The sequence below is a fragment of the Hippoglossus hippoglossus genome, chromosome 15, assembly GCF_009819705.1.
Source record: "Hippoglossus hippoglossus isolate fHipHip1 chromosome 15, fHipHip1.pri, whole genome shotgun sequence".
Lineage (NCBI taxonomy): Eukaryota > Metazoa > Chordata > Actinopteri > Pleuronectiformes > Pleuronectidae > Hippoglossus > Hippoglossus hippoglossus.
In genome coordinates, this window is record NC_047165.1 from 6,779,124 (window position 1) to 6,807,006 (window position 27,883).

Sequence of the window (27,883 nt, forward strand, 5' to 3'; positions counted from 1 at the left end):
TGCCCACAGGTTTCACATTCACCTCTACTATCACCATGTTTTTGTTTTTTTCATACGGTAGAAAATAACGGTTATAATCTAAACCAGGGCATTGCCCCCTAAGGGACCATAAGAATGAGGTGAATTAAATGAGCAAAGGAGGAAGAGAAAATGTTGCAAAGACGGAAGGAAACGAGAAATGGATGTAAAACGGTTGACAACAGAAGGTTGAAAAGGAAAAGAAGAGCAGGGGCAGAAGGAATGATGGAAGAAAAATGATGTTAACAATTACAACGATGAACAAGTGAGGAGGGTGGAAGTTTACCAGGAGAGAAAGAGGAGGGGATGATGGAAGGAAGAGGAGTAAAGGAATGAATAAAGTGGAGCAAAAGCAAAGATTTGAAGAGAGAAAAGAGGGGATGAAGAAATAAAGCAATGAAAAACCAAGAATGAAAGGAAGGACGGATGGCGGACAAAGGGAAGGACAGAAGGAATGGATGAAGGACAGTAGGAAGGAAGGAGGGAATGAATGAATGAAAGAAGGAAGGTGCTGAAGAAAGGGTGGAAGGAAAAGGGAGATAGAAGAAATTAAGGAGGAGAAAGTGAATGGTACAAGGAAGAAAGAAACAGGGGGAACAAGGAAGGAAAAGAGGAAGGAATGATGGAAGGATATAGTGTGCGGTGCAAAAGAAAAGGAAAAGAGCAAATTAAGAGAAACGGTAGGAGAGAAAGAAGAGACAGGAAGGAAGGAGGGAAAGAAGGAAGGAAAGATATAGGGTGGGGTGCAAAGGAAAGGATGGAGGAATAAAAGAAGAAAAAGAACGAATTGAGAGAGAAGGAAGAATAGAAGGAAGAGACAGGAAGAGACAGGAAAAGACAGGAAGGAAGGAAAGAAGGAAGGTAGGGAGGAAGGAAGGGATGAAGAAAGGAAGAAGGAAGGAAGAAGGAAGGAAAGATATAGGGTGGGGTGCAAAGGAAAGGATGGAGGAATAAAAGAAGGAAAAGAACGAATTGAGAGAGAGGGAAGAATAGAAGGAAGAGACAGGAAGAGAAAGGGAAGGAAGGAAAGAAGGAAGGTAGGGAGGAAGGAAGGGAGGAAGAAAGGAAGAAGGAAGGAAGGAATGAGATGAGAGAGGGAGGGGGTGCAAAAGAAAGGGATGAAAGAAGGAAACGAGCAAATTGACAGAAAGGGAAGGATAGAAGGGAGGGAGCCAATGAGGAAGGAACTAGGGAAGGACGTGAGGAAGTGAACTAACTCATTAGTACTCGTCCTTCTGTCCCGTGCGGACTCACTGTGCCGCGCGCGCTCCGTCAGTTAACCAAGTCTCGCGCAGGCTGTCGTACCCACCACGCGCCGCCACATTCTTCCACACGGTGAAGTGTCACGTTCCACCGGCGCCTCCTCACCGGGGACCACCAGCAGCCGAGTCCGCCGACCGCCACCTGAGGGGCGGCCGAAGACGCGCAGCATCTCCCGCTCACCCTGAACTCACTCACCGGGCTCCAGGAACCGACCATGGAGGGCGCAGGTAACGGCACGGGCGCGGATTACCGGAGCCAACTCCCCGGGCTCTACAACGGCAGCGGCGGCTTGTGCGGGAACTTCACCGGCGGAAACAACAACAACAACTCCACGAGCTTCGCGGAGGTGCGATGCGACGGCGAGCGCCGGGGGGGCGACGGCGACGCCAACCCGGTGATCATAGCCATCGTTATCACGGCTCTGTACTCCATCGTGTGCGTGGTGGGGCTGGTGGGAAACGTGCTGATCATGTACATCATCGTCAGGTAAGAAAGTGGCCCACTCCCAAATGTACACAGCACTGAGTGTGTGTGTGTGTGTGTGTGTGTGTGTGTGTGTGTACGTGCGTTGTGCACAATCAGGCTTTTAACATGCTATAAACTATTCAAGAGACAAATTACTGACAACCTGTTGCTGTGTGAGCCATATTGGACATAAAGGTGTGTGTGTGTGTGTGTGTGTGTGTGTGTGTGTGTGTGTGTGTGTGTGTGCGTGCGTGCATGCGTGCGTGTGTGTGTGTTGGTAGCTCAGCTGCCGTTCGTGCGTAAAATGCCTCCAACCTTGCAGCAGGTTGCTCCAGCGCGCAGAGAGCGAGCACAGCGAGGGGATGGAGGGGGAGAGAAAAGCTGCTGCACGGAAAGCACTCCTCCATATTCCATACAAGCGCAGCCAGCGTGCACATATAACAACAAACTGTGTGATATATATAAAAAGGCCAGAACGACCAGGTCCCCTCTTGACGTGTGTCTTTTCGTCCACAATGCGAGAGTGAAGCTGGAAAACCGCTCTTGTGACATAATGCTGCTATTCCCACGTCAGAAACATGATGCAGCAGGAAGCTCATGTCCACACACACACACACACACACACACACACACACACACACACACACACACACACACACACACACACACACACACACAGACACACACACACACACACAACACAACACAGTGGCTCATGTCTCCTGGAAACATGGACCAACAGACTCTGAAGCTTCAGCTTCACTGACGTTAGAGAAAAGATGACAGTCACTACAATTAAAAGACTTAAATTTGCTGTGTGCCAACATCGACATCTCATCTAAATAACATTTCAAACTTTCCTTCAGACACAGTAACATTTTATAATGTCTCCACACAGCAGAAGTTTTTTATCCTGCAGGTCCTACGACTCACGTGTCCAATTAAAAACTAAAGTTGCTCGTGCTTTTTCGAACTTCTGGCCCCAAGTGGAACAGTCTCCCCATAGATTTTGTAGGATCTATTGAAGCCTTTAGAAAACCACTCACCGTGTGCAGTTAAGTGTTTGAATGTGTTTGAATATGTGTTTTTTATTATCACTCTGTTTTTCCACTGTTTTTTATCGAAAAAAGCTCCCCGATATTTCAGGTAAAGAGAGAGAGAGAGAAAGAGAAAGAGAAGGAGGGGAAATGAGGACAACACAGGTGAGTGGTGGAGTTAGAAAAACACATAAAGATTGACAGTGGGCAATGAGAAGGTTAGGAGGGGAGGATAATGGAGATCAAGTGGAGGGTTGTCCATTTTCCTTGTTCTACTTTGTGATTGTTCACTTTATTGGTGCAATAGAGTCCATAAAGTGAATGAGGAAGCAACTTTTCTCTTTTTATGCACTTCTTTATGACAATGTATTGCTTTATTCAAACATGCACTGAAATTATCCGGATGGGGTTTAACGTGGGAACGCAAATGTCCGAGTGTGAGGCTCCGGAGTTTCTCCTGCCAGCCCCCAAGTAAAACCTCTGGAGGATGTCTGAAAGAGCCCATGTGAGAATAACTCTGGAGAGTGGGCACATTGATGAGGATTCTAACAGGCAACCCACGCACAACTTTACGAAACAAAAACAACACACATATCTTGTGTTGCCATATATGATGAAGATGCCTAAGAAGAGGTCAACTTGGAAAGACCACGAGATTCGAGAGCTTTCGGGGGTTGAGAGCCGCTGCTGGTGTCCATGTGCTGGAATTCATACGTTATCTCCCGCCTCCCGCACGCCGCGCCACCGCCCACCGGAATGCTCCAGAGATTTCTGAGCTGTGAACGAGTCTGACCTGGGAATCTCCTGCCCGTGTTGCTCACATGTGAATGGCAACCCTCTGGAGAAAGTCAGAAGCCTAATGTGAGGATATTCTCCGGAGTGCATGTCTATAAACGGCTTTTGTTACACCTGTTCCTCTCCTCACTTCTCCACTGTTTCCAATATCATGCAAATGCTCATTTTCCTCCCGGCACACATCGCCCGCTCCAACCTGACTAGTTCTGTTTTTGCTGAAGAATGTGCACATTGCTTTACAGGATTTGTCGTGCATCTCTGTCAAACATTTTCTACCTCAAATGACTCTTGACGGATCTGCCCCCTGGCACTTTACACAGCGACTAAATGGAGTGGAAAAAGGAAAGGAAAGAGCAGCAGGCAGACGGAAGTCAAATCCCCATTTGAAATATAAACAGCGTCACTTGAATGAGGGGATCTAATTGTCTGTGGCCGACTGGCAGAGGTTCAACAGTGTTTATGATGTATGATCTGCCACTCAGGCTGGTATTATGTATTCTGTGTTAGTTTTTCCTGAAAGCTGTTGATAGACGGTGAAGGGCATCGCTCAAGCTTTGGGCCTCTCGTCCTTTTCCCTGACACTGACAGGCAACCATCGAGTGTGTGTGTGAAAGTCAAGAGTGTGTATGTGAAGTTGTTTTGGGCTCCTGCAACTTTTTTGAACTCGACGAATGAAACCTGGTGTCTCATTCCTCTGACAACCACAATCCATCAGGATTACTTTGACTTTCTCTCTATCTCTGCCCGTCTCCTGGTCTTTTGTGTCTCTGTTGGCAGATAGAGAGGGAACAGCCATTTAGCTAATGACACATAGTGGATGTATTTACTTGGAAATGGAAATGTAGTCTTGAACCCTCCGCCTCCGCACTGGATGCATTTTTGCTAGATTAAATAGTGACAGCCGTGGATGAGGGATGTTGTTTCCTCCTCACTGTCTGACTAACGATAACCTTAAAGCCATAAACCTTTTCCCGCTCTCTCCTTATCTCTCTGGTCCGTTTGCCTACTCTCTTTGCCCCGCGTCCGCCCGCTCCGCACTTAACATCCGCAAACTTCTTGTGAGCAAACAAACACGAGCCGAGACCCATGCACACTCAATCGGAAAAATCAATCGCGGTTGAACAGAAACCACCGGGTTCCACTAGGAATATGCTGCCAGTGCGGAGGGCTTGCTGTTACCATGGAAACACTGGGAGGCGTTTTGATAGTGATGAGTGCAAAATGACTCCACCACCTCCCCAAACCCCTGCCTCCATCCCCCATACAGCTAGAAAACACTGGATGCTTTCGGTGAAGAGGCTGTTGAGAAGCTGAACCTGCTGACCAGGAATCACTAAAGCGCTCGTACGCTGTGCCGCATGAAGCAGCGCAAAACAAATGTGATTCTGGTGATCCTCCACATAAGACACATTTTCCATGACCCAGCTCTCTGATGTCAGAGTAACTTCTAAACATCTGTGTCTCTGCTGTTTATGTGAGAAACCAGTCACATGAAATATGATGTTATGAGGAGAGTCGGGGGAATCTTAAAATACAAGGCGAAAGCATTTAGAGCCTCATTATTGTTCCTCTGCTGTGGATTCCTCGTCGAGCTCCCGCTGCCTCACGTGACAGCCAGCGGGGGTTTCGGGCTGAGTTTCACACACCTAACCTGCAGTCTTTTGATGTGCTCTCGACACCAGGCATCTCAGAAGCTCAGAAGCGATCGACACAGCTTAAAGCCCGAGAGAAAATCAGTCACAGCGCTTTCAAGCAATGAAAAAAAGGTGGAACATGTTAAGGAATCGGAATGATAGGTTCACATTTTTCAAGGCTAAGGCAAGATTGACACACACACGTGTGCACCTAAAGGGTTATTGGTCGGTGTAGATGTTTCTCTTGTCAATCACAGCTGCTTTCTAAAGAGATTTGACTGTCGGTGATGGGGGATAACATCCATAGACTGTGTTAGACCGTGTTATTTCCATATCAGAATTTGTCCTGCCTCCTGTGTGCGCTACCCAGGCATCAGATTTTCAGAAACCTCATTTCCCCAGAAATATTCCTGACTCAATTTCCCAGAGTTCATGTCTGAAAAGGGCCGAACTTAGACCACGAAGCCTCGTATTAGCTGCAGCTGAACTTCAGAACTCATTCTTATACAGACACACAGAAATTCTCTTGACTGCAAAATGAAAGAATCATTAATTTTAGAGAGACCTTAGTTACTAGTGAGAATTAAAAATCAGGAGGTGAGATGAGCAGGATAAAAGAGAATGGCTCCCCTCTCATTAACACAAACAAGTCGCTGTGTATGTGTCCTGTTTTCAAAGAAAGAAAAATACAAATCTGTCCTTAGGGTACCTGACTATATATTTAACATTTTTACTCTTTTTATTCTGGTTACTTCGAAAGTCAAGAAACCCTTTGTGCCTGTTCATGGGCGTGATGGTGCCTGATTAATGGGACCTCTGCTTGCGCCGCTGTTCAGGTGGAGAGAGCGGGAGCATATGGCACATGGACGGTTTCAGATAAACAGAGAAGAGCTTTGGAAGTAAACCCAGTGGTCGTTGAGGCCTCCAGGAGACCAAAGCCAGTGCCAACCCAGAATAAAACCAGCCACATAGAGCAGCACTCCACTGTGTGTGCTTGTGCGTAGTATGCGGCACTCGGTGCATCCCTCTCCTCCCTCCTCTCAGCCTGTAAACAGGAGAAACTCTTCACCCTGACCTCAGTTTTGTTGTTAACCGATGACAAGAGGACAGCTCGACAAACTATAGATGTTATGCTGCAATTTCAATGTTTGCTTGGGAGAACTGACCTGGCACTTGACGAGTACAGGGAAATGTACTCAGCCTCTGCCCTCGGCATCCATACAACTATCAGCTGCTACTCCTCATTAATTGTTCAACTCGTGCGTTTGCCACAAAGCTGCCTGAATTTCAGTGATCAGGATTATGATCAGTTTGACAGCTCAAGCAGGAATTCTGTACGGCACTTTCTCCGAATTAGTGTATCGGCACACAAGGTACACTGTGCACTTCATTGTTAGGGAGACAATAACGAGTAGAGAGCATGCAGGGAGATAATTAGACCATCCTGTGTCGATGAGTAATGTCCTCTCTAACACCACTGGACTCCGCTGGAGAGACGGAGCGCTGAGCGTCAGGAATCGACAGATGCTCTGTTTAGTTTGACGAAAGAAAGAATTACAGAAAGAAAAAGGAGATAAAGAAAAAGAAGGAATAATAATTCAAGAATGCGTTGAGAATTTAGAGAATTTGGCAGAGACTGAAGAGAGCGATCTCCAGGATAATAGAAAAGCTCATTTCAAGGAGATCTTTTATGACGATGGAGAGATGATGAAAGATGATGATAAAGTAAAGAGGAGGGAACAAAGGTCCCTCTCCACTTGATAATTGATGGGCTCTGTTGTTCTTCTGTCATTTACAAAGTGACTCATTCAAGTACTGTTTGAAATGTCTTTCTTCATCAAGGCGTGTCAAAGTATCGACAGTGGATCTGAACTAGTTTGGAAGCTGTCAAACCTTTTCTCTGTGTTGTAAGACAGCCTCACTCGGACGTGCATTAAAGACGGTGGACGAGGGCAGAGAGAGACTCTTCTCTTCAGTAAATTGACGACAGCGTTCCTAAGTAACAAGCTGATCATCTCTAGGTTTGTGTCATTGTCAGCGTCACTGAGGATCTGGATTTGGCCCAGATTGGCTCCCCGTCATATTCTTGGAGATGGGAAACCATTACGAGAGTGAATCACAGTGAAATGGACAGCGGCTGCCAAACCTCTGATCACAACATAATACAGTGCTTCCTGAATAAATGCAGTGTGTGTGATTTATGTCACTGTGATCTACATAATCCAAACTAGAAGTTAATATCTGTGTCCTAAAACCCTGTTTTATCTGTCCAGTAATTCCAGAAATCTCTCTTTCAGCGGCTCACATATCTCGAAAACAGTTCACCTTATTGCTTATTGCTACACTTGGCTTGTGTATTGCTAAGGGCCCAAGGAAGTACACGCGATGTGCTCATATTAATAAGATTTGAGTAAACAGCTCTTTGTGCAGCAGCCGTGGCGCACGCAGCTTCAGGGTTCTGCAGACTGAGTCACTTTAAGAGTTTCAGAAAGAAACGTTCAATTCTAAACAGGCAGGTTTAGAACCTACGCTACATTAGTAATAACAGTAGTTTAGGATAAGTCGCCAGCATATCCTATCGCAGGGCCAACATACAGAGACAAATATTCACATTCAGACTACAGGGATGTTAGAGTCTCCAGTCAATCTGATGCCAATCCCCAGTCCCGGCAGAAAACCTTCAAAGACCACAACGGCCCTGGCGGATTCAAACCAAGACAGTGCCAAAAGCTGTACCATCGTGCCACCCTCTAAATTCCATTCAATTTTATTTGTATAGCTCCAAATCACAATAACTCAATGCACTTCACATAGTAAGGTTGAGACCTTAAAAATTGTAGAGAAACTCAGTCCCACACTTCGGCGACTGTGGAGAGAAAAGATTCAATCATTAACTGGAAGAAAACCTCTGGCAGAACCAGACAGAAACATGGGGAAGAGATGAGAGATAAGAGAGAGCTTTCATATAAACACAACATAAATGTTTCACGTCACTGCTGTCAAGTCTTTTTCTTGACTTTGTCCTTGGTTTTGAATACATACACAGTATGAAATGACAAACAGCTCTCAGGAACTAATGAAAGTAGTCGTTTATTCATCACAACAACAACAACAACACAAAAGATTGCATCAAATATGACACAGTCGGGATTGCTCGGACTGTCACAGAATGGGGAGTTTGCTGTACACACACATACCCACGAGGGACCTTCTCCTTTATTCTGCCTATAAAGACGACCGCCACAGAATCAGCAGGAGGAAAAATGTGTCAGCGTGTGTCTGAGGTTTCTGTTCGTGCTCGTCCACGATTTGTTTCAATTATCAATCTGTTTGTACAACCTCTGTGATTAGCCGGTGTGTGTTTGTGTTGGAAGGAGGTTGTGTTATACCGTCACAGCGGTGGCTGCTGATTAATTTGACACATGGCCCACCGCAGTTTGTCTTATCATATTGATCCCCTCCTCAGCTTCAGTCAGTTTCCAATAACGTCTCCTCTCAGTATTGATGAATGTTTTGGTTAAATGCTTCAATCAGTGAGCACACACATACTCTGTGTTTCTCTGGCTACTTGGAAATGTGATGTTTCAACATGGCAGCCTTAGTATCTTAGGGGCTCTTTTTTGCAGCTTTTGTTTAGCTGTCATTATGGCACTGAGGCCTGTGTAGAAAGATGGATGACGTTTCTCCACTTCCTAAAAAACAAAAAAACAAACTAAATCCACAGATACACAGGCTCAACCAATTGCAAGTCAGTCTCAACAATCACTCAAGACATTTCCCTCTTTGGGAAAGATGTATCGGGTGTGTACATGGAAGGGGCAGGCAGGGGGCTGTACTGCAGCTAGCCACTAGGGGCGATCCAGATGTTATTGCGTCACTTTTAAGAGACGACACGTCATCTATCTTTACAGTTTATGGTTAAGATTCAATTCTTCCCCCTTTAGATCCCTAAATACAGGATCCTGACCAACCTGCCAGACTCTCAAGTGCAGGGAATAAAACATGATCCCTCACTGGCTTCCCACCCTCTATATATATATATTGGCAAGTCTGTTTGATGTGGCCAAACCATTTAGGATCAGATTGGCTAAATATGAATGTGAATTTGTCACTGAGAGTCTCTTACTTCCAGTTTACGTTCGGAAACACATCCCTTCTAATGTTTGCGTCTTACCAAACCTCTGCAGTAGGTGGAAAGATTAACGCTCAGTTGAGTGTGAAATGTAGGGAATATGTTTGCTTGAGTTATTGCTTGTTTGGGTTTTTCTGTGCAGACTGCATGTGTGTAATCCTTCATCACAATGTGTGTTTGTATGAATCATTGCCAGCCTCTTGCAAACGACCTTCAGCTTGAACGGCGGCACATTTGTCAAAACAGTGACCATCCATCTCTGCCTGATGTGCTGAAACACACTCTGCCAAACTGTTTGTCTGTCGCTGACTTTTAGAGCTGGAACTCTCCTTTTGTGTGTCTGTGTGTGTGTGTGTGTGTGTCTGTGTGTGTGTGTGTGCATGTTCTCTTTCTCCCTCGCTGACGCACAGAAAAAAACATTTCAAACCAATGATTGAGGGTTATTTTACTTTTATTATCCAATTGTTTCCAGTTTCCTATTTCAGAATTTGTGTGTGTTCAGCTCAGAGACCGAGTTAAATATCTCTATGAATATTTGTGTTGGATCACTGTCTATCTATCTTTTACGAAAACCCATTACCAGTCACTTGACATGATAACTGTTCTTAATATGCTAATACATTAGCAAAAACAACTAGAAAAGTGCTTTTAGCCTATTTATTTCAAATGTTTGAGTACTCCCTCCAGCACTGTAGGAATTAGAAATGTTTAAGGCAATCAATAAACTTTAAAAGGAAAGGAGGAACTTCACCTAATAAAGAGGAAGTGTGCAAATGAGGTTAAAGCAAACAAGAGTGAAGGATGAGAGGCTGTTAGAAGGAAACAAAAGTGAGTGAACCAGAGAAACAAACTTTTACTGCTGATGGCAAAAGAAAGTCTTTCAGCAAATTGTCTTCTTTGGAGAGAGATGCTCAGGATTTCTCTTTTTACGCCTCTGCCTCCTTTTCGTTCATTTGTTTCATCCACTCAAACACCAGAATCCAACACAATGAAAACCAACAACAGGACCATTCTCTGTCGTCTCTTTGTGTGCGAAACTGTTTGTAATGTCGCCGTTTTCTCCATTACCGGTTACTGGTTTACACAAACTAAACAGCTCCTCTGGAAACACAGAACACAGATGCAACGAGGGAGTTGTTCTGTAGTTCAACATTTCCAGGCCTTTTAGCCAATGAGTCCTCCAAAATAAATCCTAAAATCTTATCTCCAACTTTCTGGCATGATGTTATCAGCAGGATGGCCGAATTAGTCTGTGCCCTCAAATGAATTTGACAACTCTGCAGGTAAGTTTCAGGGTTTAGGCACAAACATGACCAGATAACCATGACGACCAAGTTCCTCCAGCATTAACAGAGTACTTAATATAAACCACTTTAATCTTCTCCTGTCCTGACCAGGTTTTTTTTGTGCTTAAACTGAACTAAGTGACCATTACACAACCTTAACTGTGTGTTCAGGTTGTTATTGTTTATTTAAACTTTGCTCAGGTATACTGAAATGTCCCGGGAGTTATACATCACATGTCGGTTCCGTCGGGTCTGATAATCCAAAGCTTAATGCAACATAGTACAGATGTGGATCATTTGAATCAGTGTTCATTAAAAAAAATATCTCTTATTCCATTTTCAATATTCCATTATTATCTCTTTTCAGCTGAGACCTTTTCGATTATGAGCCTTTATTTGGCTTTAAGCTCTCCTCGAGCCGCTGAAGTGTCAACATAATGCATTTAAATACGTCTCTTAAGTGCTTTCATATCGGGGACAGAGCCACCGCTGCATCTCAGTGAGTCACAACCACCGACGATGTGTGTGGGTCCATTTACCAACATTTAATCTGCATCCACCGCCCCACGTTCCCAGCAGCGACCGACTAATGACTTCTTTTTACCGAAACGATTTCCAAGAGAGTTAGGACATGAGATAAATTGGTGTTATTATGTTACTTTTCTCACTTTATTATTTTTGCTTTTTTCTTGGGATCGTTCGTATAATTTATGTATAAATAAATTATTAAAAAAAACATTTCCAGTCTGCAGTCATTTAAACAAATTTTTTAATGGATTACAGGAGTCGTAGTGCATATTTTATCATGCTTTTTAATACTTGAACTGTTACATAAAATATATATTACTTCAGCTTTAATGTTACAAGTCATTTGTCTGAATCACATTAAATTAAACTTGAAAGATCCTCTTGGGAGACTTGACAGCAGCTGTAGCCGCCTCACAGCAGATACCAGAGATACCAACGGCTCATATCTATCCACTGCCCCAGGCCTGCTCCCATCTAGACCAATCAACAGTGCATCCTGAAACTGGTTGAACCAATCACAGCCATTTATTTATTTAAAACGGGGGCGGGTTTCGATCTGATGTCTGACAGAGGCGCTGCTAAAACCAAGATGGCTACCACTGATGTGGAGAGGTCTGTTAAATCCACTATGGAGACAGGATTGAATTAACTTCAGTGAATATTTTTCTCTAAAAGAAACAAACAGCTGCTGTTTGAATTGTCCGGCCGCTCTGCGCAGCGTCACACTTTCCGTCGATCTGATTGGTTGAAGGTCTGTTCTGCAACAGATGATAATGTAAACTGCAAATTATAAATGAACCGTGATTGAACTAGTGCGGCTCTAATGATGGAAGTGTTGGTTTGTTTCTCAGCAGCGATGGGATGGCAGACATAACTCAAATGTATGTGAAAGTATTAACTTTGTCGTACTGTTTACACTGTGATAATGATTTCCCCTTAATATCTCTGGTTGAGTTAATGATTTGTGAGAAATGTTGCATATCACAGAGTACAGAGTGTTTTCTGGCAATATTTGATTGTATTTTATGATTAATGTGTTGAAGCGCCGCTCGGGGCCCAATTTTCTGTGGAAACAAGAGAGAGAACTAATGAGCCGGACGCCAACCTGACAGTCATTCTGCTTTTTGTCTCCCAGCTCAACCTGAGCCCAATGTTTTTCCTCCAATTGCAGGCACAAGCAGGTTTTCTAATCCTGCTTGTGCCTGTAAAAAGTAGAAAGCTCAGTCAACGTGACCGAAAATGTCAAAATGTTTTGTCTGAACCCTGCCAGACCTGTCGGGACCCATCTGGACTGTGTGCTCTGGAGAATCCACACTCCTGGTTGACGTCATTACAGTCTGTGAATAGATGTTCTAATGTACCATATAATGATATACATTAATATCTCGATATAAATTTTTAACTTAAACACCACATACACGCTGTGAACACAAATACAAATCTCGGCTTCCTGTCACTGCTCAGGACAGAAACACATGCCCAGCCGTGAGCGCCACACACACATACACACAGCTACATCCTAATACATCATGCTCTTCAGCGTGCATGGGCAGTGTTAATGTCGGAGCCAGAGGCATACAGATCTCCACTCACATGAGCGGCGTCTGTTTCTGCTACCAGGACTGTTTTATCTGCACCCAGCAGCAGCCCATGAATCATGCACGAGGCTACACATGCACCGTCCGGCCTCACTGGGTCGTGATGAATCGTGTTTAGCCTGCTGTGTAACTAAAGCCATGAAAATAATTCTGTTCCAAACGGGGGACCACAAGTGTGTAGGTTCCATCTTGAGGTTTGTTGAAATGTGGGATGGCGACTGACGAGACTGATTCACTACAGTCTCAATCCTAATGTACACAAAGCTTTAAATTCCTGCAAAGCTTTTATAATCTGTTAACGTTCCAGAAATATCAACGTAAAACATCAAAAGCAACAAAAACTAACAATGACCAGCTCATCATATGTAAACAGTTTTATTTCCATTAACCGTCATCTCACATATTTGTCGCCACTTCTGTTTCCCTTTGCTTCTACGTGTTACTACAGGGCCATTTACTGTATTGAAATAAACTGATGAAGGTTTATTATTCTCCACTGAGATTTGAAATTCTTTGCAAGGGGCTGTGGCTGCAGAATGAAGAGTGGAGGTAATATTAGCTGGCTGGTGTTGAACCCATTAGACATCGTAGCCCAGAGGGAGTGAAGGAACTTATGAAAAAAAAAACAACAACGTGGAACGAAAGCTCGAAAACATCCCGCCGCATATATATGATGTTTATTTTCTGGCCTGTAGACAATACAATAAAAGGCTCATTGAATCTGATTCCTTTTTGCTCGGAGAAACATTAAAACCAAGGAATTTTACAACAGGTGTTTGCTCTCAGAGATGTTTTGTCATCTTTATGTTCATTTTATTAAAATTTTTTGTTTCACAATGTGGCTGCCGATGTGTGGGGCTGCACTAGCCTCGCGGGGCTAATGGAGTTTTTACAAACTCGTAAAACAACATTGACCTCATCATCAAATTCATCCCAGAATATGAAATAGACAGGGAGTCTCGAGATACGCTCATTCAAAACACCTCCCAGTCGACTCTGTGCTTCCTCAGCTCCTCACAAATACACCCACCAATTTTTTTAAGTCGATCGAAAGAGCCGCTGCAGGACAGAAACTGAGTGATTCCTGGAATATTGTTATTATTATAATCATACACAACACAAAACTTTCCCCTGCATGGTCGCAGTTGTTGCCATGGTGAAGCATGAACCTCACATGTGAAAACAGACAGTGATCAACTAATTAACATTCAGGCACATTAGAGTGGCTTCAAGCAGTGAACAATTTCCATGAAGCGGGAACATGCTGTGTGGACAGAATGGTTTTTCTCTCTCGCCTTGGCATCACTTATGGCTTAACATCAGTCACAGGCACAATGGCTCTTCAGTAGAAAACACAGGGAAACGTGGTTTGCACATTATTTGTTGCTGAAAATAATTGGACCACTCTGGGTCTTTTGGTGTAGTACAACTGGGCTTCGACTGGTTTTTCACTCAGACAGAGAACACCTGGAACACTTATTAGGCATTTTGTGTTCAGGTTTGTGTGGCAGAATAACAGCGCCACCGTTAAGGATTTAATGAGGAAGTCAGAGGGACATTTACTTGGGAAAAGTTATCATTGCATTTATTGGAGGGTTCTGCTGTGACTTTTGGTCACAGTTAAAGTGGGGCAGGGCAGAGTGGAGTGGAATTTGGTGCGGCCGGGTTGTCGATCTTGACGACAGTGCGTTCCACGACAATGAGTTTGAGCGTCACTGAACGTTGAATAAACAGGTGAGCAGCTCTCTGTGCAGCGGTGGTGATGCAGCCTCATTGTTCTGTGGACTGAGTCCCGCTTGGCTGCAAGTGGTCCATGCAGTCCCTAGTGGACATGGGTGGATGACAACATTTTCCATCGTGAGGACCATAGCAGACCCCAGCACACTGGTGGACACTGAAACTGGGAATTCGAATTAACTGTCTTCTTTGCCTTGTCATAATTGCTACGGCCACTAGAGGCCACCTTAACATATAACGTACTATGAGTCGTAATGTAAAGCTTGCTCTGACAACCTAAGGTTTCTTAATCAAAAGAATAATCCCCACTGAAAGTGCTGCTTCTGTAACTACACTAGATTCAGCAACATATGATGCTTATTAGTCACCCAGGACAGAGGTTATTGTAATTTTCTCCCTCAATATCTTTTTTGTACGTAGATGTAAAAGCTTTTATTATAATTATATTTGAGCCCCATGGTCACATTTGAGACCTTTGAATTTGTGTATATTGTAGAATATTAAAATAATAAATTCTCATCAGTCCTATAAGTTTTAGAGCCTTTTCATGGAAATGTATTCAAATGAGGGAATTAATACTTTTATGTGTCCCACTGATTATTAATCAATTTGATTAACGCGTCCTTGAGGACCTCACTGAGGATACATCGTTGTTTTTGTCTCTTTTTGACCGTCAGCACATGATGATGATGTTATGGAATCTGTTTCTCCTCAGAATCGTCTTGATGATGATTTACCGATGTTACCAGATGTGTTTACTCTCACATTAAGAAAAGAAATAAAACTGATGTGGACAAAAGGAGAAATGAGAAGACCTCGCTCTCCATCCACCTGCCCACCCCACCTCCCCAAGGTAGAAACCACAGCTAATGGTTTGATGGAAGCCCATGAATTATACACGATTTCACCGAGAGGACTATTTTGGAGGATTTTAAGGTCCATTACTGAACATCTTTATCCGCCGCCTCTTTGCTCCAGTGGTTCAGGAAAAGTCCAGGCAGTTTAGAAGCAGATGGAACAATTTTCTGTCGTCAAGTGCTGTTTATTCTCAGAAGCAGCGAAATGAAGTTTTTCTCTTTGCAGATGGTTACGTCTGTCTGGTCTTGCCGTGGCTTCACCGAACGTTTTCATCTTTTCAATCAACGCTGACAGTTTGTCTGTAAATATTTATTTTGGTTCTTCTCTGGTTCAGTGCGAGCTGGTATTGACTCCAGCCTCTCCGTGGCTAATTGATGGATTACTGCATTTGGTCTGACATGAAATGAGACAATTTTCTTATCTTACAAAAAACAGAGCTTTTATTTTCTCATCAGAGATGTTTTTCCCAAGCGAGAAGCCGTTCTCAGGAGATCTGTATCTGTTTTATGAGCAACAAATAATTTCTGCTGTCATAACAATTCGTTTTACATTTTATAAATGTGTTCATGTGTTAATTTCCTCAGTTAATATCCATCTTGTGGTTGTCAATTAATATAACACCAGGCACAGCTCGTAAAGGTGTTTTGAATTTGATGAAATAGCTGCTGGTGGTCGCTCTTTTCAGGGAAACATCATCTTGTCTCTTAGAAATTAGTTAATACTAATAAAATATATGACTAATTTGCAGCAGCAACACAGAGTAACCTTTATTTGTTCAGCATCATTAAACTTTCATGGTTAGGCTTTGGCTCTCGTGGCAGTTGGTAATTGTTAGATCGTGTTTTGGTTGAATATCTATAATATATATTTATATAATCACTTTTCTTTGAGCACTAAACAAACAGTGTTTACACAAGTGACGTTTAATGAAAAACCTTTTTCCTAACCTGAGCCAAAGTGAATACGACCACACACATGACTCAGGACTTAAACCCTGGTCTACTGATTGAAGGTCCTGTTACCACATGGACAGCTGTGGTGTGGGGGGGGGTCAACTATCCAGCGGGTCTGTGATTTGATCACCGGCTCCTCCAGGCTGTGTCCTTGGGGAAGATACTGAACTCCTGATCGCTCCTGACGACTGTGCTGACAGTGTGTGAATGCTGTGTGATAGTAAAAAGCACAGTGCATAAACACTGTACTATGTGTGTGTGAATAAGTGAATGCAACTTGCTCTGAAAAGCACATTGAGTGGTTTATAAGACTGGAGAAGAACCATAAGAATACAGTCCATTTACTGCTTCCTCTTAGAAACAATAATGACACCCTTCTTTTCTTCTTAAAAGCCATCGCGGCAGCAATTACAGTACATTTTCCATTAAAGAACAAGAACAAAGAGGCTTCTACTCACAGACACTGGAACAACGTAAACTATTTAACTTGGAAAATCGATTCGATGAAAATAAACCACAACAATACACCAACAAGAACAAACGTCTGCCGCTCGCAACATCGAGCATTTCCCAATATCTCTTCCTCCGTTCATTGGCTGACAGTTAAAATTAGGATTGATATTAAGATTCTTAAAGTGGCTTTTAAAGCTCAGCACGGTCTGGCCCCCAGTTAAATTACACGGCTACTAACTCCCATATGCTCAAAGCTATAATCATTAGATCTTTCCACGAATAATTGCTTGTGCTTCAGGACGATAGAGGTGACGGGGCTTTTATCACCGGGGCCCAAGCTCCCATTTCACTAAGGACTTCCTAAAGACATGGCAGCACTTTATCTGTTTTTAAATCATTATTATTATATTATTATGTGGAAGCCTTTTCAATGCCAGATCTTTGTTGATGTTGTTTGTTTTTAATATTTTCTTCATGTTATCTTTCTTTTTTTTTTGTCATGTTTTGTTCCGTGATGTTTTATTCCCAAATATTTGGAAAATCACTTTGTAACCTTGTTTAGATAAATGCTACAAATAGGTAAGAATAAACACAATCAACATAATATAATCAGGAAATAATGACAATGAAGGATCAGTGCGACAGAACTTCAAGGGCAAAGATTTAATGAAAGCTGGGAAATAAATAAAACAGCTAATTGAATTACTGTAGATTAAACGAGGCCGCTCACCTCCACAGCGGCAGGCTGTACATAAACAGGCCTCAGACGTATACAGCAGAAACACGAGCTGCAGACAGTCTCAAAGTCAATAAGGGGATGTTGGAAATTACCTGCCGCTCCAGCGCGGTCCTCAGTGCAGGGTGACAGCTTCTACTGCGTCTTGAGGCGTCTCGTTGGTCCCGGTGCAAATAAAGCCTGAAATAACAAACCACTAAGCTGTCAGTGTTCAAGTTAATCAGAATTTAATGAACTAACCATCATGTGTGGTTGTTAAGAGGATTTGAGATTATTGAGGAGAGTGCTAGAACAAAACAGGAGTAAATTGCCTCGGCGGTGGAGTGACAGTTTGGGTTTAATAAAGTGAAGGCCACTGGGTGTAATGTGTCATTGTCACATTATGGGTCCAGGTGAATTGAATAACGTTACAGCAGGGATGTGTCTAAGTAGCGTTTGAAAGGAGCAGTGCAGCAACAGTACAATCACTGTGTGGAAATTAAATTAAAGGACGAGTTACACAAGTTTTCTGGCAGAGTTGCGACGAGAAAGTTGATACCACGCTAACATATGTCATTTAAATGAAAGAATACAACCAGCAGCACTTCTAAAGTTATATTACGTCTGTTGAATTTGTACTGTTGTACCGTTCCTCTCGGAGTCTGCCTGGCAACTGCTCAGTGCCAAGAATGTATCTGACACATGACGTGTTGTCTTTGTTCCACTTGGGTTTTTGTTTGGTTCAACCTAATTGAACATGTTTCTTAGTGAGCTTCAGAGGTACAGACAGGTAGTGAACAGTTTTACCCCCTGCTGCTAGTCTTTACGCTAAGCTAAGTCAACCGGTTGATGTTGTAGCTCATATAATTAATATTGAATGGACAAGCAGGAGAAAAATATAGATATCCTAATTAATTATCTTCTCAATAAAGAAAATATATGTAATTAAACATTTTAACTGAAAAATTATTAAAGGCTCAGTGTGTAGGATTTAGTGGCATCTGGTGGCGAAGTAGCATATTGCAACTAACTGAATACCCTTCCTTAAGGGAGGACTTGAACATGTCGGTGGCTTCAACCTAAACAGCGCTCAATCACTTTGAATGGGGTGATGTCATGTGTTGTCGAACTGCATTAAGGTTCTGTTGCCTCGCAGAGCTCAACCGAGGTGCTAGCCAATCAATGTGTGGATTTTATTATATATATATATTGTTTTTACATTGTGGGCCACCGTAGAAGTGCAACATAGAACTATAGAAAACTGGATTATACACATGCACACTAGTGTCCCCTAGAAATGTTTGTTCACCATAACGGGATATATGATTAATTATTTATGACTATTGTATAAACATACTATTGGGGCTTTGTTTTATGACATCCGACATGAGTCATTTAAGATCTTTTGATGTGCTCCAGCTTCACCCACAGCAAACGCTAAACACAGAATATTTCCTTCCTGACAAGAGCTCTAAACAGTCGAGCCGGTTCAATCGTCTGTGTTCCATCCTCCTCTCTCTCTGCTAATGGGTCCATGTCTTACTTCTTTTTTCTGTAAACACTCCACTGTCCTCCACTCTCTTTGAACAACCTCTTGTTCTTCCACCATATTGATTCACTGAAGGACATTTTTGTTTTTCTCTGGAAAAGGCCCATGCTCCATATCCCACGATTATGCTTCATTCAGATGATAAAAAGCTACTTGAACACAGAACTTATACGTGAAAGTGAACATGACCCTTTTATGCACATTTAATTGAGTTTTGGGGTGAATGTTTTATTCTAAGCTATTTAACGTCCCCTCATGTTTCAAATTTGAAGTCCTGCTTTTCAAACAGGCCATTAGGATACAGAATGAAATACACAAAACCTTGAATTATACAGCTCTTGGAAAAGAATAATCATTTCATCAACATCAGTGCAAAAAGATGTACATTATATGCTCTGCAGTGAATTTCTGCACGATATCTCCTGGGGTTTATCGCTGTGGGCAGCTCCTTAAACTGACCTAATAGGGCTTAATAAACCATAACTTTTCTGTTACAAAATGCCCCTATTTCTGACACAAGGGAGCTAAATTATTCACAAAGCATCCCAGGATACTTTGCCCAGCTAATGCTGCACCGTCTGCTATGATTGCCTTTTATTTCCAGCTTTTCATGAACAGCCCGATTTTCAGCTTGGTGAAAATGCTTTTTTTCATATAATCCAGGGAGGTTTTTTAAAAGGTTCATTTAGCATAAAAATAAGCAGAGTATTCTCAACTCATAAAAGGGACACGTAATCCTTCGGTTTATCTGAAAAGCTCAGCGGTATCAAACTCCCATTATGTGGTAAGGACTCAAGGAAGATGGCTTCAAAATGCCATTTCTTTTTTTCTGGCATACATTTTGCAGGAAGTGGTGTATGTCCTCATATAACTAGAGGATTGGAAATCAGAGGAGAGACTCACACTTCATCGAAAACGTGAATCTCAAGATGAAATAAACATTTCAATCTCACTGAATCTGCTCTTTTCTTTCGCCATGAGCTTCTCCCTCTTTTTGTCATGAATTTTGATCAGGTTTCTCATCGTCTCCTTATAAATCCATTCTTTCTGTGCAGATACACTAAAATGAAGACAGCCACTAACATCTACATCTTCAATCTCGCTCTGGCCGACGCCTTGGTCACCAGCACGCTACCGTTCCAAAGCGTCAACTACCTGATGGGGACGTGGCCGTTTGGGGACATTCTGTGCAAGATGGTGATGTCCATCGACTACTACAACATGTTCACCTCCATCTTCACGCTCACCACCATGAGCATCGACCGCTACGTCGCCGTGTGCCACCCGGTCAAAGCGCTGGACTTCAGGACGCCCCGCAACGCCAAGATTGTCAACGTCTGCAACTGGATTCTCTCCTCGGCCATCGGGTTGCCTGTCATGGTCATGGCCTCCACCGCCAACACTTGTAAGCACAAACAAACAAAAGCTCAATTTTTCCTGATTAGCTGCTGTGTACCACTGTCCAAACGCTCCAACGCTCGCACTATAAATGGAGCGATTGTGTTTGGATGCTGTAAAAAAAATGTCTAAACCTTCAGCAAGTTATGTATAATTATACATATTTTCTATCCTTCATTATGACGACAATACAGAGAATAGCAATCAAGAACAATAGAACTGAACTAGCAGGGATGTGAGAGGCACTAATTTCTTTTTTAATCCATGGTTGACGATATGCTCAGCAACAAATACGACACAAAACAGTAGCAGGAAAAGTTCACTCTTTACATTCCAGATTTAAAGGGCAATTATAAACTCCAGCAGGCTCCTTAAAATGAGAAAAGCCAGAAATATTTTTCCATGTAATTGCACTTAATAGCTGTGGTGAATGCTATACGCCTGACTGACATGACTTTATTATGAAGGAGGAAGGAAGGGGAAGAAATAAATGATCTCAATCGATGGAATTCAAAAGCTCCAAGCAGCGTAAACTGCACGAACAGATCAAATACATTCGTAATAAGCACCACTTTGTGCATTAGTGGTGCGCCGTAACCGCGGTGTCTTTGGGGAAATTTTGTGCCTTTTATTAGAGATTTGAAGAGAAAGGAGACGACACAAAACGAGAGGAGAGAAATGGGAAGCGACAGGCAACCAATGCTGCTTCATGGTCGAAATATCAAGCACGAGGAAAGTAGGACACCAAATAATTAAATTTCAAGGGATTGCGTTCAAGTGGCTCTCCATTTTAGAGACATTATACATCTAATGCCTCTGTATTTTAAGGGGGACAGCTCGTGGTTAGTCTTTAGAAAATGTTGCCCATACATTTTTCTTTGGAGTTTTGGAGATCTGACACTAATAACAAATGTACATACTATTACCCTAGTAAATACTATTACTGAACAAGACTGCATTTGGTTCCTTTGTATACAACTAGCATAAACAAACACATTTCAGACAAATCAAGTACACTTGTTAAAAAGAAACACGAGTCCAGTGACAATAGAATGAACCACAGTATCATTCAGAGGAGCCAGACCTTCGCCAAGGCTCAACCGTTCTCTTAAAATCAATCAAGCTGCACCAAATTTTCTCCACTCGTAGATATCAGTTCCCTTAATGTGTCTGATGTTTTTAATCAAGAGCCATGAATTATTCCCTGGGTAACGAGTGAAAATGTCAGAAGCTTTTGTCCAGCTCTGCGCCAAGATTTAATGGCTTCTTTCTTGGCTCGTGTCCCGTCCTTCCATCAAGATTTCGTGGAAAATCCATTCAGTAGGTTTTTGCGTAATCCTGCTGGCAAACAAACAACATAAAAACCTTGGCAGACGTAGTAAATATTGAATAACTCGTGTGCATGTGCTGGGGCTTCGTGTCTCTGTTAACCTCTGACCATGTACAGTATGTCTCCTCCTCATCCTGCACAGCCTCCAATATTATGGACTGCAAGCTGATATTCCCCCACCCCTCCTGGTACTGGGACACCCTGCTGAAGATCTGCGTCTTCATCTTTGCCTTCATCATGCCCGTCCTCATCATCACCGTCTGCTACGGCCTCATGATCCTGCGGCTCAAGAGTGTGCGCATGCTGTCCGGCTCACAGGTTAAGAAAAATATCATTTTACTTTTTACAAACATGAGCCAGTTTTTTGTTTATGTAGCGAGTTGATTCACACATTTGATGCCTTCAGGCTTTTAATTAGTTGCAATCTGGAGTTTTTGAACGCAAGCATTAAGTAAGCAAATACAACGCCCTCATTTCTCTTAAAAGAAACCAATTAGGAGAAAATCACCATTAGCCTGAGGCCGTGACTTAATTTTGATTATTTCCAGTAGAAGAAGAAATGGCCCAACAACAATTATTTACCTTCAGTATCTGGGAAATTCTTGCAAACGCCGACTGCAACAATCGACTTTGTCATAATGTGGATATATAATGTACAGTGGATACAAATGGAAAATCAAAGTGAATATGGGTGTGATTTGTTCCTTTTCTGCTTTTGAACTACCACCTTATTTTCTCAACCACTTTTCTTCCCTTTCATCATTCTTTTTCTCGTTTCTATGCCTTTCTCTCTCACAATACCTCTCCTGTCTATCCCCCACCTTTTTCTCCCAATCTTTCAGTCCTCCCTCCCCAATGCATTCTCTAATTCATCTGTCCTTTTCCAGTCCTCCTCCACATTCTCCACTTCTTCTCTCTCCTATTTCTATAATTACTATCTTCATCTCCCCCTCCTGCTTTTGTTCCCTTTGTGCTTCTTCCTGTTTTCCTCCAACGTTTGTTTTCTTCTTCCACAGGAGAAGGACCGGAACCTGCGTCGGATCACACGCATGGTCCTGGTGGTGGTTGCTGTCTTCATCATCTGCTGGACACCAATTCATATCTTTGTCATCATCACCGCTCTCATCAACATCCCCAGCTCCACGCTGCAGACTATCACCTGGCACTTCTGCATCGCCCTGGGCTACACCAACAGGTACGCACCCGGTAGAAGGTGGTAGTCTTAGTCAAACATCCAATCATCCTAAATTTCACACACTCATAGTCATAGATATCAGTTCCCTAAATATCCCTGGAGAAATCAACAAAAATGTTGAAAAAGGCCCCATCATGCTATGATAAACAAAGTGAAAAGATATTCCTGGATCCGCCCCATGATCCAGATCTGCACCAAAATGTAATGGTGTCTTCCCCGAGCCGAACCACATCCTTCCACTAAGTTTTGTAGAAATACATCTGGTTGTTTTTGTGTAATCTACAAATCAAAAAACAGACAAGGGTGAAAACATTACCTCCTCGGCAGAGATAATAATGTTGACGATCTGCTGGGTATTGCTTGTATCTTATTGAGACGATTGTATTTTTTATCCAGTTGCTGAAGCGTATTTATTTCAGAGATGTTTTATCAGTGAAATGAAACAGAATGATTGGTGCTATTTACTAGTAAAAGTCTGATTACGTGCACATAACAGAGCATTATGGAAAAATGTTGACTTGTATTTTCTTCACCACTAATTACTAGGAAGTAATATTTCGAAGAGTTAACCTGTGACCTTGTTTGTTCCCCCTGCAGTAGTCTGAACCCGGTTCTCTATGGCTACCTGGATGAGAACTTCAAGCGTTGTTTCCGTGAGTTCTGCACCCCGAGTCCGTCTGTGTTAGAGATGCAGACCTCATCCCGGACCGGAGTCACCAGCCGCAAGCTCCCACAGCGTGAACACAACAGTGGAAACACAGGAGAAAGGTCCAATCAGCAGGTAGTCACTGTGTGTGTGTGGGTGTTGTTACCAGTACTTAAATCAGTTTAAAGGAAATGATGCGCTAATTTGACAAGCTGTTCCATTCTCAAAGTAAATATGTAGCAACAGTCAGCAACTAGTTAGCTCAGCCTAAACTGTGAGTTTGCCAGGTTACCCGCAGAGACGCCATCTGGTCAAGAAGCTCAATTCAGGGGCCACATGCTTCGGAGTACTCCAAAACAAAATGGTGTGGCCTCCAGCCACCAGCTTTTTCCACTCTTACCTTACTTGTCATCAGTACGTGATGTATTCTGGGATTAGCTCGCCCAAGACGAATTCACCTGTTTACTGAAGGACACTTTGTTGGCCGCATTTGAAGGAGCTTTTAAAATGAGACGCCACAGTCGCACCAGTGTGACGCAATCGTTCTTCAGATGGGGCCTCCCAAGGATGCGGCCCCTGATTATGGACACACAACCGTCCCATTATACCACAAATTACTGCTTTTGTTTTGTGGATTGTGTCATGTAACCTCTCATCATATTTACTAAAATGTCAATCCGTTTTTTACTGGTTTGTGTTTCAGTATATGACTATGGGCAGTCAATAATGCAAGGTTTTACATTGAGTATACTGTACACAATATGGGTTATATAGATAATCTATCCATTATCTATACCGCTGATCCTTTGAGGGTCGCGGGCGGGTGAGGGGGGCTTGAGCCAATCATAACACTCTTTCACCTTTTGTACCTCCTCTCTCTGCAGGTATGACTAGCCTTGGAGGGGTCGTCGGTGGACTCTCGCTGCTGCGGCGGCTCTGCCAACGACGATCTCAACTCGGAGGTCACGCAGGTCACCATAGGGCTCTGACTTCAGACACACAGACACACTCCTGAAACACACATACACAACAAACAATCCCAGGACATGACTCGATAGCACAGACGATTTTTTGCCGACGTTCTGCGAGCTTAACTACAGCACTAACCGCATGGCTGTGCAAAGCTTTCACTGAGACAGATAACACACGTGGCTCAAAATAGACTAAACCCGAAAATAAAGAGTCCATAAAACACTGTATCCACCTAATTGAAGACATCGTTGCACTAAATTGTGCATTAACGCCATTAAAATCGTCATTGTTTCTTCATTGCCATCAGACAAGACAGACAGAATACAGCATGTACAGAGAGATGTATAGACCGATCCATAAAAGCCACGTTCACAAGCCTCTAATGTGATGTTGTTCTCGTCTGTCTGCAGAGCTCATTGAGCAAAATCCATCCCAACCCTCACCTTATCACTAATTGTCCCGGCCATAAAAAACGAAAAAGAAGAAGAAAAATCAATTAATTATCTTCTACCTTCGCGCCCGTCTGTCACATTTCCTCCTCCGGTTTTTCTTCTTTAATCATTCACATGTATTTGAGAGGACAAAGGTTTAAAGGCTGTCACCACATGAAGGCATTAGTGGACGGAGGGGTTTTACAATGTCACCAGCTGTGCTTTTCATCCCGTGTCTCTGTGGATTTTTTGCCTTCCAGCGTTTGCAAATTGATTTATATTCACAGTACTACGCTGGCGTTGTGGCCACTTGCGGTGGATTGACAGTGCACAGTTCTCTCCTCTCGAACCACCCTAACCCCTTGTTGTCGTTTACTGTCCCCTCCTTTCCTTTCCTTCTCTGTAAATACGTTTCCTGCCCTGTTGCTTGACCCACCAGTAAGTTGTCGTACAGTGGAGCGCTGAATGTCCTCTCTGCTGAACTTCCTGAATGTACAGAAGAGAAACCTGTTTCTTGTTTTTCACTCTGGATCCTTGTGCTGAACTGTGGGGTCCTTGAAACCAGCAAAGAAGACAGGTGGTTCTGTTTGCACAGCGCCCACCGCGTGCTGCTGGAGCCTATAGTGCGGACATATGGGACTAAATGTGTATGATCAACGACGTAACAGCCATTACGGAGGTTATGGATGTAAATGGAGTCACTTCTCCTCTGGAGTGTTTAACAAATGAGCCAAGCAGGATTGTATGTCGTAATCTGTGGAAATTGCTTGTGCTTACGTGTTGTGCCGTGTGCTCTTCTTGCCAGTTGCCTTCATTGGGAGCTCTACTTGATATTCTGTGCACCAGTATTTTCTTTTCTAAAGATCTGTAAATATGAACATGATTGTATTAATCTCCCATGTAAGATACTGTAAGTACTGTGTTGATTTTTTTTAAAGATGTCGCAACGAGAAATCGTCAAGAAAGTGGACCAGCCAGTCTGTGTGCTTCTAAATATGGATTTCTGTCACTTTGAATCTCCCCTGCTTTAACCGAGGGGGTGAATATTCATCAGAAAACAATGTGTGTAAAAATGGAAATTTGGTTTGACTAGCCTGGAGAAGAAGGATAGATAATGATGCCACTTTAGTATCACATCTTTCGGCTCAATTTTGAAATAAAATGAAATAGATTATTGTTTTCAGTCGAGCCACCAGCTACAATGAAAGAATAAATATTGGCCAAATTGTGCGAATGAACAAATATCTATCATAATTATAACTGAAGCATTAAGCTGTTTGGAGCATCAATGTGTCACCTGCTGTATTTCAAGTGTTTATTAGAACCAAAATGTCATCTTTATGCATGGAATAGATTTGAGGATGAAGAGAAGAAATAAAATATCTTGCACGTGTGTGAGTGTAGTGCCACGATGCTCGAGTCTTTATCCTTCACAGATAAAATTCCCTTGGTGTCAAGATAATGTGTCACATGTGCAGAGCAAATGAATGTGTATGGGTATTGAGTGAATTCATAACAATGTGCTTCTTCACCTTCATTGTGTAGATTTATGTGGCAGCGAGTGCGGCTACAGTCAGCGAGTAGGCTGCATGCAACATATACTACTGTGCCCATTGCATCATGTTGCTGTGTGTGGCAACGTAAGTGGACGAAATTTTTCATGCAGCAGCGGAGGCACCAGTCAATCAAATCGCGTTAATGCAAAAGGAGGCAGCTGGTGAACAGGATTTGATCTGCTTATGGATTTTATTTCCTGTGTACTTCTCTTGAGCATTGGATTGATAGTTTGTGTGGCACGTTAGCACGTGTGCCAGCTATGTTGTGTGTCTCAAGCATGAAACTATGACAATCGCCTCGGCACCAAAGGTCATGTTAGGCGGTCATCCCCACCGTTAACGCCATGCACACGTGTGAGTCCAGCGTGAGAGCAGGACAATGGGCGGCTGTGTCTGAGGGTTAGAGCGGTCGTCCTCCAACCGGAAGGTTTCATCCTCAGTCTTCCCCATCTGCGTGCTGTAGTGTCCTTGGGCAAGATACTGAACCCCTAAATGGCCCCTAATAGATATTGAATGCACCAATTGTAAGTCGCTGCGGTGCATTGACATGATATGACAATGGTGGCACAAATTTGAAAAAGCCTCGTTGACCAGACCAGAGGTGGCGCCTTCGTAGGGCGACTCCCCCGAAAGATGCAGCCCCTGAATTGGGACACAGCAAACTGTCCAACACCAAAGATGACATTTGGTGTTAATGTGTTTTGCATCATTAAAACACAATGTGCAGCAGGTGACACAGAATAGACTCTTTACATAAAGGTAAACTTATATAAAGTGAATCTGATGCTGTCCCCTGATCTGTGCCCACGATGCCGGTGTACTTATACTTATCTTATTATCTTGAGGAGCACTTCTTGTAATCTAATGTACAGAGGATAATTTGTACTTCATGAATGACACGCTGTAACATGATGCGTCTAATGTTACTGTTCAGTGCATTGTCTATGGAATAAAATGTAAATCTGAATCTCACTGTATGACTTTTTTTCTTGCATCTGAATAAAGTATCATCTGCACTGTGCTCGGCTCCTCTTTCAAACGCACACATGTCCCATTTCCAGTCTGAACCTGAGACAAAATGCAGCTCGTCTCCTCTGTGCACTCAGAGAGCTGGAGATTTATACCCATCAATCACTTGTCCTATTCCTAGAACTGTTATTAAATCCCAAATGATGATGCTAATGTGAAAATATGATTATTGTGACTGTTGGTGATCCTCATTTTTCAGCCATAAAGTGCTGTGTCAGATCAGTGTGTGTGTGTGTGTGTGTGTGTGTGTGCAAGCTCAATGTCCTAGTAAGTCACACTGTACCAGTGAGCTGTGCATGCACAAA

General features: G+C 42.9%; 1 protein-coding gene across 1 annotated transcript; it reads left to right on the forward strand.

The window, feature by feature from the left end:
* Positions 1-1,140: 1,140 nt before the first annotated feature.
* On the forward strand, positions 1,141-27,565 carry oprm1 (opioid receptor, mu 1). Its single transcript, XM_034608702.1, has 7 exons — positions 1,141-1,767; positions 20,077-20,426; positions 21,892-22,067; positions 22,766-22,944; positions 23,542-23,725; positions 24,475-26,901; positions 27,189-27,565. The coding sequence occupies exons 1-6, from the start codon at positions 1,496-1,498 to the stop codon at positions 24,478-24,480; spliced, it is 1,167 nt and encodes a 388-aa protein (XP_034464593.1). The 5' UTR covers positions 1,141-1,495; the 3' UTR covers positions 24,481-26,901; positions 27,189-27,565.
* The last annotated feature ends 318 nt before the right edge of the window (positions 27,566-27,883 follow it).

Coding starts and splice junctions, on each gene's coding strand:
- oprm1 (XM_034608702.1), top strand. CDS start 1,496: ATGGAGGGCGCAGGTAACGGCACGGGCGCGGATTACCGGAGCCAACTC. Junction 20,427..21,891: donor GGCCTCCACCGCCAACACTT/GTAAGCACAAAC, acceptor CATCCTGCACAG/CCTCCAATATTATGGACTGC. Junction 22,945..23,541: donor GCCCTGGGCTACACCAACAG/GTACGCACCCGG, acceptor TTCCCCCTGCAG/TAGTCTGAACCCGGTTCTCT.